Source organism: Ursus maritimus, unplaced genomic scaffold (assembly GCF_017311325.1).
Source record: "Ursus maritimus isolate PB19 unplaced genomic scaffold, ASM1731132v1 scaffold_20, whole genome shotgun sequence".
NCBI classification, from domain to species: domain Eukaryota; kingdom Metazoa; phylum Chordata; class Mammalia; order Carnivora; family Ursidae; genus Ursus; species Ursus maritimus.
The window spans coordinates 55,720,651-55,733,359 of record NW_024424453.1 but is presented as its reverse complement, the minus strand read 5'-3'; the positions used below and the strand labels follow the sequence as shown (position 1 = coordinate 55,733,359).

The window sequence follows — 12,709 nt, the reverse complement described above, 5'->3', positions numbered from 1 at the left end:
TTATTAAATTCAATAAATAATTTTGCTCAGATTGTTTTTGAAATTTTATTTTATAAACACTCTCAATTTGTTTTACCACAGATAGTTTGTAGATTGGTCTGGGCTGCCAACCACACCTTGAGGTGCACTTAGAGTAGTGTGTTTGTAGTACAGTGCTTTTCTTTGTGTAATGGTTCGGATTACAATGTTGACTTTGACCTGTTTTCTAAACCTGAGTGACCTTCATGGTCACATTTTGGAGTGCATTGATGAGCAGATTTGGTTCCTATTATGTAGAAATACTTAAGGGGGGGGGAAGAAATATTTAAGGGAAACCTCAGATGTTTGTGATTTTCTTTTATGTGTTAAGTTAATGCTTCATTATGCCTCACACTTATTTTTGAATTGTCTTTGGTCAGCTTTTTATTCAAGTTTGGTATACCCCCAAATTCTGCTGGTTTCTTATTTTTATTTTTATTGTTTAGCTACCCTTTTAGCAAAAGCATCTTAGTTGAGTTTCCCTTTATTATTCCCTTTTTAATCAGTACCTGTTTCTAATTCATTCTTTGTATGAGTGTCCTCTAGAAAGGTGATTTTTTTACTGTCAGTCTTCTGCTTAAAAATCCTATGATGTTAAAAAGTACGCTCTGCAGACATGTTTTACTGGCTTATGTATTTTCTTAAAGCATTTTGAATCGTTATTTAAATTTAGAACATTTTACATAAAAATTCATGTTTATAACTTGTCTTGAACAATTGGTCAATATGGCAACCCTGTACTTTTTGGCTGAAGTTTTGTCATAGCTTCTCTTTTGAATGGGTCATGAGCTTTCTGATTCATAAGTCCCTTCCATCTCCTCTTGTCTCCTCATAACTGAGAATATCAGTTATGGTACGGCGAGCTTGGAATACTGCCGTTTTTAGAGCTGGTTCATTTTTGGCATTTTCTGTATGTCCTTGACTGTAGGCATTTATGTTTGTGACCCCTGCTCTGTAGTAGTTCCCTGTTATTAGTTGTGACAGATAGTATTTTAGGCTTGACAGTAATTCTAGGTATTACATATCTTGCTTATTTTTTGAACACAAGGAGGGCCAGATGGGGTGTGATGCTCCGACTGCTCGTAATGAGGCAGTAGGAGTATTGGGACCAGAATCCTAGTTTGTTGCCTCCCAGGACTGTCCTGCCTTCCGAATTTCTGTTTTGCTGTCCTTTGGTGTTCTAGTTCTCTCAGCATGTATGCCCCTTCTGCATTTCAATAGCCTTACTTATCAGTGATCTTTAGCGAGTACTCTTTTCCACTTCAGCAAATCAGAAACTTGCTCACTCTTGTTAATTCTGGCCTAATTTGTTCATGCTTCTGCTGTGCTGTTCTTTCTTTTTGAAATCCTCTCTTCTTAGGGCTCCCAGGTGGAACAGTCAGTTGGGTGGCATAGTCAGTTAAACGTCCGACTCTTGGTTTTGGCTGAGTTTGTGATCTCAGGGTCCTGAGGTTGAGCCCATGTGGAGTCGGCTTGGGACACTCTCTGCCCCTCCCCCCTTCTGTCTCTCAAGTACATAAATAAATCTTAAAAAAAAAAAATCCTTTTTTCTATTTAAAAGATTTACTTCAGATTTCAACATCTGGGAGCTTTTCATATTAACCTCACCCTACACTGAAGTTTTCTTTACTCCATGGTTCTTAGGACCTTAAATACTTAATAAATTACGTTAAGTTGCTTCTATTCATATTTCATGTGTCTACATAGGCTTATATGTGTAATTTTTTTATCTTCTAATCTCCTACTCTTTATGCTTGCTTCTGTGCATTAATGTTAGCCAGTATCATTTTCACTTTGAACCCTACGTGTTCATCATTTTCCTTGGTGAAACTTGAACTTGTTATTAGTTGAGAGTCGTGTGGTATAATAGGAAAATTTTATCACTACTTTGCTACCATATATCGTCTACTTGTCATCCATTTATTAGGCCTTATCTACTTTTTACATAGATGAGAGATTATCCTTACACTGTTTCTAATTCGTATGGTAGCTCTGTAAGGTAGGCAGTATATCTGTGTACTCTTAAGGAGGTGCGGTACTAAACTGAGAGTCCCAGGGTTAACTTTCTTGTTTTACCCTGACTTAGAACCTAGGCAAACCACGTTAGGAACCTTTCTGTGAAAGGAAGGAATTGAAGTAAGTTATGTGTAGAAGGTTTTTTTTTTAAATAATGTAATCCTAAGATATATGTAACTTGATGTGAGTGATATTTTCTTTTGGTGCACTTAGGTTATTATAGCTGTTTTTACCTTTTTACGTTAAAAGTGAAGAGATGTTTCAGGAAAATTGAGATTCATGCTCAGTTTTAGATGAAGTGCCAGAAAGAGTATGGGCTCTCGTGATGTACTCCTTTAATATAAAATATTTAAATTTTCTTTTTGTGACCACATATACTATGGAAAAATAAGCTTTTCAAACAAAAAAATATATACAATTTACATTTAACACTGATTACCAACCCTGGTTTTATGATAACTGAATTCAGCAAAGGATCTCATATTTTACAAATTTTAAGCAGATAGTTTTAATCAAAAATGGAATTACAGAAAGAGTATTAGCAGAGTTGGGCTACCTGGTCATCAGTTTTGCCTCTTGTAAAATGGTATGTGTCTCATACAGTGCTGAGAGAATAAAACATACCAGCTGTGCTTTAAACTTCTTCCGTGTTTCACTGTTCCAATTCCAGTATAAGGTAAAAACTCTGTTTTGGATTCCCATAATTATCTTTTGAGTATTCATCATGTTGAATGGTAAAATTCAGTGGTCATCATATTAGATACAGTTTTTTGTTTGTTTGTTTGTTTGTTTTTTTACCAGTTTTCCTTCATACTCTCACTAGCCATGTGAGGTATAGGCCTGCATCCCTCCTTATTTTATAGACAAGGAAACTTTGAAAGGCAGAGAAATTTACTGTCTTACATAACTAATAACTGGTAGAGCTAGGAATAAAATCTTACTCTACATGACACCAAGAGAGTATATGTTGAAAAGGAATTTTAATGCAAAAAATTCATGGATTTTTTTGTTCAATAACTATAATTAAAAGTGTATTAGTGTGAAGTTGTTGTTTTCATTGTTTGTATTTTATAAAATTTTAGTTCTTCATACTGAAGTGAGCTATTGTTTGGGCCAACATTTTAATTTTCTTTTTGGAGTTAAATTCCACCTCAAGAATGAAGTGGCTATTTTTTTTTCATACTACTGTTGTGTGATTGTTAAAACACACGCACGCAGAACACCTCAGTTACAAGTAAATAGAAATAGTTATGACTGGGACCTAATTGTGTGGATTATTTAAGTCCTGGTTTCAACTTGCTATTTGTGTGACTTTGGCAAGGTATTTATTTAATCGTTTTGGTCCTTCTCTCTCTCATAGGGCCTACTCTATTTCATGGGATTGTTATGAGGATGACGTGAGATAATTCAGTGCTTAGTCCATAATAATATTTAATGTTTATGAAGTGTTTATTACTGTCTTCTGCCACTCAGAAGTTATCAGAACCAGAGTCCCACAACAGCTAATCCTGCAGATGTCAGTGATCTTCTCTGATGTTAACGATACATCTGAGCAAGATGAGAAGTGTTTATATTATTCCGACTGACAGATACTTCAGTTGCCTCATGATTAGGCTTACGATTTTATGGCAGGGACTTTGTTTTCTTACACAGTCATTTCCTTGATCAAGCTTAGGGTTTTGGATGATATCATTTCATTTGGTATAGTGGGCTGCTTCTTACTCTAGTCGAATTTTCTTCCAAAAAGAATGTAATTTCTTTTTTCCTTAACTGTTGTTGTTTATTATTATTACATCGGTCTGGTTGTTATATTGTAGACAGTGTTATATTGTTGAAGATATTTGTATCAAATTACGTATATAATTAATTATAATTGTCTATAAATAAACGAGAAAAAATCCTTTTCTCCATCTCATTTCTTCTTCCTTGTTTAAACTAGGCCTCAGCCTTTATTGCCTCAGGGAAGGGAAGGCTATAGCTATCATGTCAAAAGAGAAACAAAAGAAGTTAACTTCTTTGCCTTCAAACATGTAGGATGATGCTAGCGATGGTGGTAGGTGGTAGGTGATAACGAATGCTTACTCAGTGCCCTTCACTCTGAGTGGTTTACATTTATTCCCTTTATAGTTTTCAGTCGTCTTCTGAGGTGAGTACTGCTGCAGACATTAATGGTTGAGGATATAAAGACAAGAGGAGTTGAAATATTGTGGCCAGTACCTTGTAACACCACACAAGGGGCAGTGGTAATTTAAGGGATTACAGAAAGATAATTTTGACTATGAGATATTTTTGCCCTATGAGTGGACTTTAGAATCTGTACCCTCTGAATTCTAGCTCCCACCTTCCTTTCCCTTCACCTTCATCCTCAATAGATGTGATTTCTTTGTGGTGCTTTGTTGATTTATAGTTACAGAAACCTTTATCGTGAAAACTGTCCAAGAATGGACTCTCTCACCTGCCTTTCCTGCCTCCTTTCATGAAATAGTCTTGGACATAGTAGAGAAAAACTTCCATCCCAGGGGCCTAGGCTTTTATTTTTATCAGTTGAGTAATATGTCATACATACATAAGTGTGTATCACACATGTAACTGTACACCAACACCTGCTGTGCCCAGGTCGGGAAACTGGAACTCTGCCATCCTAGATACTTCCTCTCTGCATTCCTGATGACACCTCCCTCCCTCTCTCTACCAGAGGTAACCACCAACATGACCTTTCAGATAACCATTCCCTGCTCATCTGTAGAGCTTGACTAGCCATACACATCTCCAAATAGCATAATATTTAGTCTTGCTTGTTTTTTGAACATTATCATAAGTGGATATCATGTTGTATGTATGCTTTTGAAACTTCCTTCTCTGTTATTTTTTATTAGACTCATGAGTAAAGGAAATAATTTGCTTACCTCTTAACTTTTCATTTATGGAAACAACCTGTGTATAATTTTGTAAAATATAGCTTATAATGGAGATGAATTATGAATATTTACTCTCTTTCTCCTGCCTTTCTCTAGTTATTGTAGCTTTAATAGACAGAATGGGAGATGCCAAAGACAAGGTTCGAGATGAAGCTCAGACTCTGATATTGAAGCTAATGGATCAAGTAGCACCACCTATGGTAGGCCTTCATTTTCAAATTTAGATTTCGCTAAGAATGGTGAAATATCAGTGAAGATAGCTGGTAATCACAGCAAATCATTGAAGCCCCAGGGGACACGAAAGCTGAAATTTTGAACAATGAATTGTTAATTCTTTAAAGGAATTGAAATTTAAGATAAAATGTCAATATTTAACTTTTTGGGTCTTTTTAATTTTCTTTTTCCTATCTTCTACTCTGACACTTTTTACATAGCTAACTTAGAGATTCTGTTGGCTACTATGCTGGCTATATTATTCTTTAAGATTTTCTAGTTTTTCTTACATGCAGATAATACAGTGTTCATTGAGAAAGCTCATTTTGAGAACTGCTGAATGTTATATTAATTTGTGCAACTTTTACAGCAATGAGAAGAAAATTTTTTATCTGAACAGGTGGTTACTAATTGTATAAGACATATATTCCATGACACCGACTTGTGTTTTATGAGTACAGTAGAAAAAATTAGCCCTAATGGAGATGTTTTGAAAGGAGAGCAAAAAGTGGTGCCTCAGTGGCTCAGTCAGTTGAGCATCTGACTCTTACATCTCAGCTCAGGTCTTAATCTAAGTGGTCGTGAGTTCAAGCCCCATGTTGGCCTCCATGCTAGGCATGGAGCCTACTTAAAAAGCATGATAATAAATTGACATATAAACAAAGATTTATAGAGTACCTCATGTTGAGTAGGAAAAAAGTCAGAATTTACAATATATACAATGCTATTATGGGTTATTACCTAAAATACAGTTTTAAAATTATATATTGCATATGTTTTATTTAAAAATTCCAAAAATAAACTGTTTGCCCAGATATTTTATACCTTAGAATGAAGTCCTTGTTAATAGTTTAGTGGATATCCTTCAACACTTGTTTAGTGGTTTAAATTTTAACTCATTTTTGACATGCTATTATAAGCAGTTCTATAAGGAACATCCTTGTACATATGTCTTTGGATGTAAATGTAAGTATTTATATAGAATAGTATTTCAGAGATGGTGTTGCTGAATCAGGTTACTCACATTTAAGATTTTCTGAGTAAACTTCCAAGTTACCTTCCAGAAAGTTTGGCAGAAAGAGAAATATTAGTAGAACTGAATAAAGAGCCCAGGAAGAGGTGCACGTGCGCGTGTGTATGTGTATGCAAGAATCTAATAAATGGTAAGGATGGTGTTTCTAAATGTGGAGAAAGTATTGATTGAGACAATTGGCTGTATGTTTGGAAGAATAAAGTTGGGTTCCTTCCTACGCCAAATTCATATAATTGTATAACATACAGGTTATGTATGCTTTTTACAAAAGAAAACTATAGTAGGCAGCAATAAAATGACTTAACAAATAATGTTTCTGTATTTGGATCCAGTGCTAAAGGGAAAAAAGCCTGAATTATAAAATGTTGAAAAAGCCTGTTACATGTGACAGTTTGTAGTGGTTGCTAGGCAACATTGGATCTTTTAAATGCTTACTGGACTACTGGGCTTATAATGGTAGGATTGTTGTTGGGAGGTTTCTAAAGCTTAGAAAGAATTCTATGTCCATGGAAATTCTAAGGTTTTTAGGTATTGGACATAGTTTTCCTGAGAATAATTGAAATCTAAAGTGAAAGATGGACATAGTTTTTCTGAGAATAACTGCAATCTAAAGTGAAAGATACTAAATAAAAACTAAAAATGTGATTAAGATACTTAATGGGTGAGAGCACATTAGTACAAATTTGACTTAGAAAAACTTGTAGAGAAGTAAAGTCTGATGGGAAAATTTAGTTATTAAGGTTGGTGATAAGGTTGGGAATAAAAAAGATTATGAGTAATTTAATTTTTTGTTGCACTTGTTTACTTTTCTTTTAAATAGTACATTTGGGAACAATTGGCTTCTGGTTTTAAGCACAAGAATTTTCGATCTCGAGAAGGCGTGTGTCTGTGTCTTATTGAAACCTTAAACATGTAAGTTTATGTTTACTAAAAATAGCCATCTTGTTTTTCATTTTTCTAAAAGGAAAAAGCAATATCCATTTCGTAAAGCTTGAAGAAGGCTATGGAAATAACATTTTAAATAGTTATTAATTGATTTCTGGTATGAGAGTTTTTATTTGATTTGATATCTTTAGCTGTTAATTTTTTATGTGTATGTTAATTTAAAATTATTAGTCAGTGATAAGAATTTCTCTTTTTTTCTTGAGTAAGTTAATAGTTTCTACCCAGAATGGATGGTCATATAACAAATATGTTGATATAACTTAGGATCTGCTTCTGTTCTGGACCCAGTTTGGAGTTGTTTTTAACTCAGTGGTATTTCAAATATCGTAGCCATTTCCCCCCAGCTAGGTTTTCTAGACCCGTGTGGATGGTTACCCAAATCACAGACCAAACAAACAAGACTCTTCCAGGAAACTAGACAGTGAATCAGTACGTAGAGCTCTGACAGCCTGAGCCACAGAGCTCAGAACTCCAGTCCAAAGTTGTTAGGGCTTTTGATCTCTTTATGGATTATTTGCTCAAGTTCTATGCAACAAGATAGGTGATATATAGTAGCTTTCAGCTTTTTCTGTAGTGTTACTTCCTTTTTTCTAACTATACCTTCATTTATTTTCTATTACTCTACTGTGGTCCTTTCTGCCATCTAGAGCTTGTAAGTGCATTCAGTTCTGCACAACTTTTGTGGTTTTTGGCTCTCCTATCATTTGCTTTCAACCCATGACCTCATCAAAATATTAATAAGCATAAATAAAGGTTTCATTGGAATGCAAATTTACTTGAGACCCAGCATCTAAAAAAAAATCACTATTTTAAAGCAAAAGCTCAGATTTTCCTGAGTAGGTTTCCAGGTGTAAGAGCGCCATTGGTTGAACATTTTGTTCTGTTGGATCATGTGTTGACAGTTTTCATTGTCAGTCATGATTTTTCAAGTTTGCGTATTTCACATTGTTTAGAATTAGTTTTTGCTTGTGTCTGATGTCCTTCATGTTTTAATGATGTGTACCCACGCTCTCCACCATGTTTGTCTTATTGATATAGACAAGAAGAAAGTATAAGGATGTTTTGTTTACTGCTTGATTAAAACCAAATTCTCTTTATTTTTGTTTCAAATTATATTTAGTTTTGGGGCTCAGCCACTAGTCCTCAGCAAGTTGGTACCACATTTGTGTATCCTATTTGGAGATTCCAACAGTCAGGTAAAATTTTACTTACATTCCAGCATTGACTAATTTTTTTGGCTATCTCTTCTTATCTAGTTGCCCTTATTCCATTTTAAAAAAAGAAGAGGGAGGGTGGGGGGGGTGAAATCAAGATTCACCTCATTTTTTCTTTTAAAATCCACCAAAGTTACTTTCTAAGAACACATTATATTCACATAAGTTGCTTAAGTTTGTCATTTGGCTAGTATTAAGGATATATAGGACTAAAAGGATAGTTCTTGGGTTTGAAAGATTAAGTGACAAAGAACCGAACCTGGATTCCTTTTTATAGTCCTCCTACATGTTAATTGTGAGGACAGGTTGTCAGCTTCCTTTCTTCATTCCTGAATGTGGTTGCCTAACAACAGCTTTTTGCAACAGTCATAACCCTGTTTAACAGAGGGAATTTGTACCAGTGGTGTATCACTTGTTAGAAATTTCTTTACCTGAGCTGTGTATGCTGTAGGCATAATACAGGGGTGTATTCTAGATCTTGTCTATCCTAGTGGAGTTGAATCTTGACTGTAACCTTTTTGGCATAGCTTGGGCATTTGGAATAACCCTGGATAGTTTTCCTTGCTATTAGGCCCTAGCTCTGCCTCTAGAGGTTTGAAGAGAGTTCTATTACCTCTTTATTTGCTCTTTGACAATGAGCTATGCAAGGGAACTAGAGCTGTCTTCCAAATTCCTGTCTTGAGGCCACATTTTTTTTTAATTGTGGTAATATATATACGACATAAAATTTACCATTCCAATCATTTTTTTTAGTGTGTAATTCGTTGGTATTAAGTACGTTCACACTGCTGTGCAACCATCACCACCATCCATCTCCAGAACTTTTTCATCTTCCCAAACTCCATACCCATTAAACAGTGACTCCCCATTCTTCCCAACCCCCCAGCTCCTGGCAACCACGTTTTGCTTTCTCTCCATATGATTGTACTACTCTAGGTACTTCATGAAAATGGAACCATACAATCTGTCCTTTTGTATCTGGCATATCTCTAATAGCATATGTCTTCAAGGTTCATCCATGTTGTAGCATGTGTCAGAATTTCCACTCTTTCCTTTTTAAGGCTGAATAATATTCCATTGTATGTGTATACCATATTTTGTTCATGCATTCATCCTTAGATGGACATTTGGGTTGGTTCCACTTTTTGGCTGTTGTAAATAATGATGCATTGGTGTTGAGTTCAGACCACATTCTTGAAGGGGAGTTTTATTCCAGGAAAGTATATTAACCTCAATAATGATCTGTATTCATACAGTTATTGGCAGTTCTTTGTGCAGTCTTATTACAAATAAAAGATTTTTAAAAAGCCACATTATTAACTTTTATGTACATGTTTGTTAGATTTCTACAAAACCTTACAAGGTTTCTCTAGAGTTTTCTCGGCAGGTCCTCTTGGTCTTATGCCAAAATCTCTTGGGTTTAGAGGCATTAAAACCAACTGAGAACTTCAAGTTGTAATGGTGCCTTGAGACGAAGTATGTTATTATGTCTCATCTAAGTTTAAGTTCTGAATTCTTTGGCAGGTGAGAGATGCTGCAGTATTGGCTATAGTGGAGATCTATAGACATGTGGGAGAGAGAGTGAGGGTGGATCTTTGTAAGAGAGGAATTCCTCCTGCTAGGTAAGTCTTGCTAAATTTCTTTTTGTTGTTTGTTTGTTTGTTTTTTGGCCGCTCGTTTTATAAGTTTTAATTTCATGTGTTTCTTTTAAATAGGTTCAATTTTCTGAGATGTTAGAAAATTCACAAGATACAAAAAGATATGTAGGTTATCACCATTTAAAAAGTTCTTTACATCCTGTAATTTTTCTGGACACTGATTGATTGTATACTCATATATTACTTAATATGTAATTAAATACCATCCAGTAAACTGTCTTTCAATACCAGACGTAAAAATCATTATTTGGAAGATGCTTGAGCAAGAATTTAGTGAAACTATTAATCTGTTCATTTAGTAAATATTTTTTTGAGTGCCTCCTGTTGAAAGGTATTAAACTAGATACTGGATAACAGAAAGCTATATAAGAATTGGTCACTACTGGGGTGCCTGGGTGGCTCAGTTGGTTAAGCGTCTGCCTTCAGCTCAGGTCATGATCCCAGGGTCCTGGGATCAAGTCCCGTGTCGGGCTCCCTGCTCATCAGGGAGTTTGCTTCTCCCTCTGCCATTCCCGCCTCTTATGCTCTCTGGCTGTCTCCATCTCTCTGTAAAATAAATAAATAAAATCTAAAAAAAAAAAAAAAAAAAAAAAAAGAAGTAGTCACTACTCTTAAAACCTAGTCAAATAAAAAGAAATTTAAGAATATTTGAGTACAGTGGCATCAGTCAGGTCAGTAAAAATCCCACTGATGAGCTTATGTATCAGAACATTTTTTCCAAAGGTACTTTTTTTTCTTTAGTACTTCTCAGAGTTTCTATTTTTATTAAAAATATTATTCCAATTAAATTTTTTTGTAATCAGATTTTAGTCCCAATTTTAAGGGGGGCTTGAAAGGATTGTTTTAACTTTTTATTATGGAAAATTTCAAACATAGACTGAAGTAGACAATAGTGTAATGAACCTTCATGCATCCATTACCCAGCTTCAAAAATTAACAACTCATGGCCAGTTTTGTAAGTTACAGTCTTACCTACTTACTCTTGTATTATTTTGAAGCAAATCCCAAGTCATAATATTTCATCTGTAATTCAGTACATTCAATACTATCGTCAGAACTTAATTTTTTTTTTGCAAATAATTCTATAAACCAAATACCCAGTCAGCATTCAAATTTCCAGTTGTTTCATAAACGTCATAAGTTTGTATATATATTTTTAGGTTTTTTTGAATCAGTATCCAAATAAAGTCCAACAATTAGATATGTTCTTCCAAGTCTTTCTAAATCTTTATGTGCCTCAACACTTTTTTCTCGTGTTTATTTGTTGAATAAGCTAGGTAGTTTATCCTGTAAAGTTTCCCATATTCCGAATAATGCTAATTCTTTTTCTGTGCTATGGTTTAATGTATCCTTCTGTCTTTATAGCCTACAAATTGGTAGTTGGATCTGGAGGCTTGATTAGATTTTTGGTGGTGGGGGGGTGGGGTGTCAGGAGATGCAAGACTACTTCAGAGGTATGTTCTGTTATAACCCTCATCATATGCGGCTATCTCTTCTTACCATGTAGTTTTTTTCCAGTACCAATTATTTTTGGTAATAAGATTGTCCATTACATATGCATTTTGTTTACTTATTCATTTTTTACTTCCAGGGCTAACAATTTCATTTGAAAATTCTACATCATTTTATGTGAATGAAAGAAATAATGTTAACATAATGTATTTATGTGTATGAGTATATATATGTATGTATATATATTACATTATATGTTTTAAAATTTATACTGAAATTATTTTTTATTAAATAATTTTACAATTTTATGCAAGTGTGGCATCCATACAGAAATGTATGTAAGTCATAAGTATGCAGCTGTGTAAATTATCATAAAGTAAATATACCCATGTATCTACATAGGTGGCATAGTTGAACATTATAATCAACCAGAAGCCTCCCTAAATCCTTTTTAATTCTTGAATTTTTGAATTTTATATAAGTGGAATCATATAGTATGTGCTCTTTTGTATCTGGCTTCTTTCAGTTAATGTTGTTATTATTTTTTAGAGATTTATTTACTTATTTGAGGGGGGAGGGGCAGGAGAAGAGACTCCTCAGGCAGGCCCCCTGCTAAGTGGGGAGCCTTCCATAGGACTCGATCCTACGACCCTGAGATCATGACCTGAGCTGAAACCAAGAGATGGTTGCTCAACCAACTGAGCCACCCAGGTGCCCGTTGTTGTTGTTGTTGTTTTAATTCATTTGGGTTGTTGGATCTGGCTACACTTGGTTCATTTTCATTGCCATTTACTTTTCTCTTTTATGAAGAAGTCCTACTTTATGAATCCATACTAATGATGGACTTATGAGCTGTTTTCAGTTTGTAGCTTTTTTGAATAATGCTATTAAATGTACATTCTTGTGCATGTCTTTTGGTGTACTTATGTATTCGTCTCTTAGAGTATATCTAAGAGTGCTGGGCTGTTGGATGTGTTCACCAATAATTGATAATGACAAACAGTTTTCCAGAGTGGTTGTACCCATTTATATTCTTGCTGGCACTGTTTACAAGTTCCTATCATTCTACATTTTCATTGATATTTAGCATTATTAGACTTAATCGTACTAATTTTAGGTTTCTGGTGTATGCGTTGTCATTATAGTGGTAATCTGCATTTTTCTGATTACTAATAAGAGAACTGTTTCATGTATTAGCCATTTGGATATGTTCTTTTAAAGTGTCTTTTCAGGTCTCTTGCC

General features: G+C 34.7%; 1 protein-coding gene across 15 annotated transcripts in view; it reads left to right on the top strand.

Moving 5' to 3' along the window:
• Positions 1-12,709, top strand: part of CLASP2 (cytoplasmic linker associated protein 2) — a 181,586-nt gene that overhangs the window by 15,729 nt on the left and 153,148 nt on the right. For all 15 annotated transcript variants that reach the window (XM_040637020.1, XM_040637016.1, XM_040637018.1 and 12 more), the window contains exons 3-6: positions 5,049-5,152; positions 7,019-7,110; positions 8,264-8,339; positions 9,882-9,979. In XM_040637020.1, the coding sequence (XP_040492954.1) occupies positions 5,049-5,152; positions 7,019-7,110; positions 8,264-8,339; positions 9,882-9,979 (370 nt within the window). The remainder of the gene's footprint in view (positions 1-5,048; positions 5,153-7,018; positions 7,111-8,263; positions 8,340-9,881; positions 9,980-12,709) is intronic.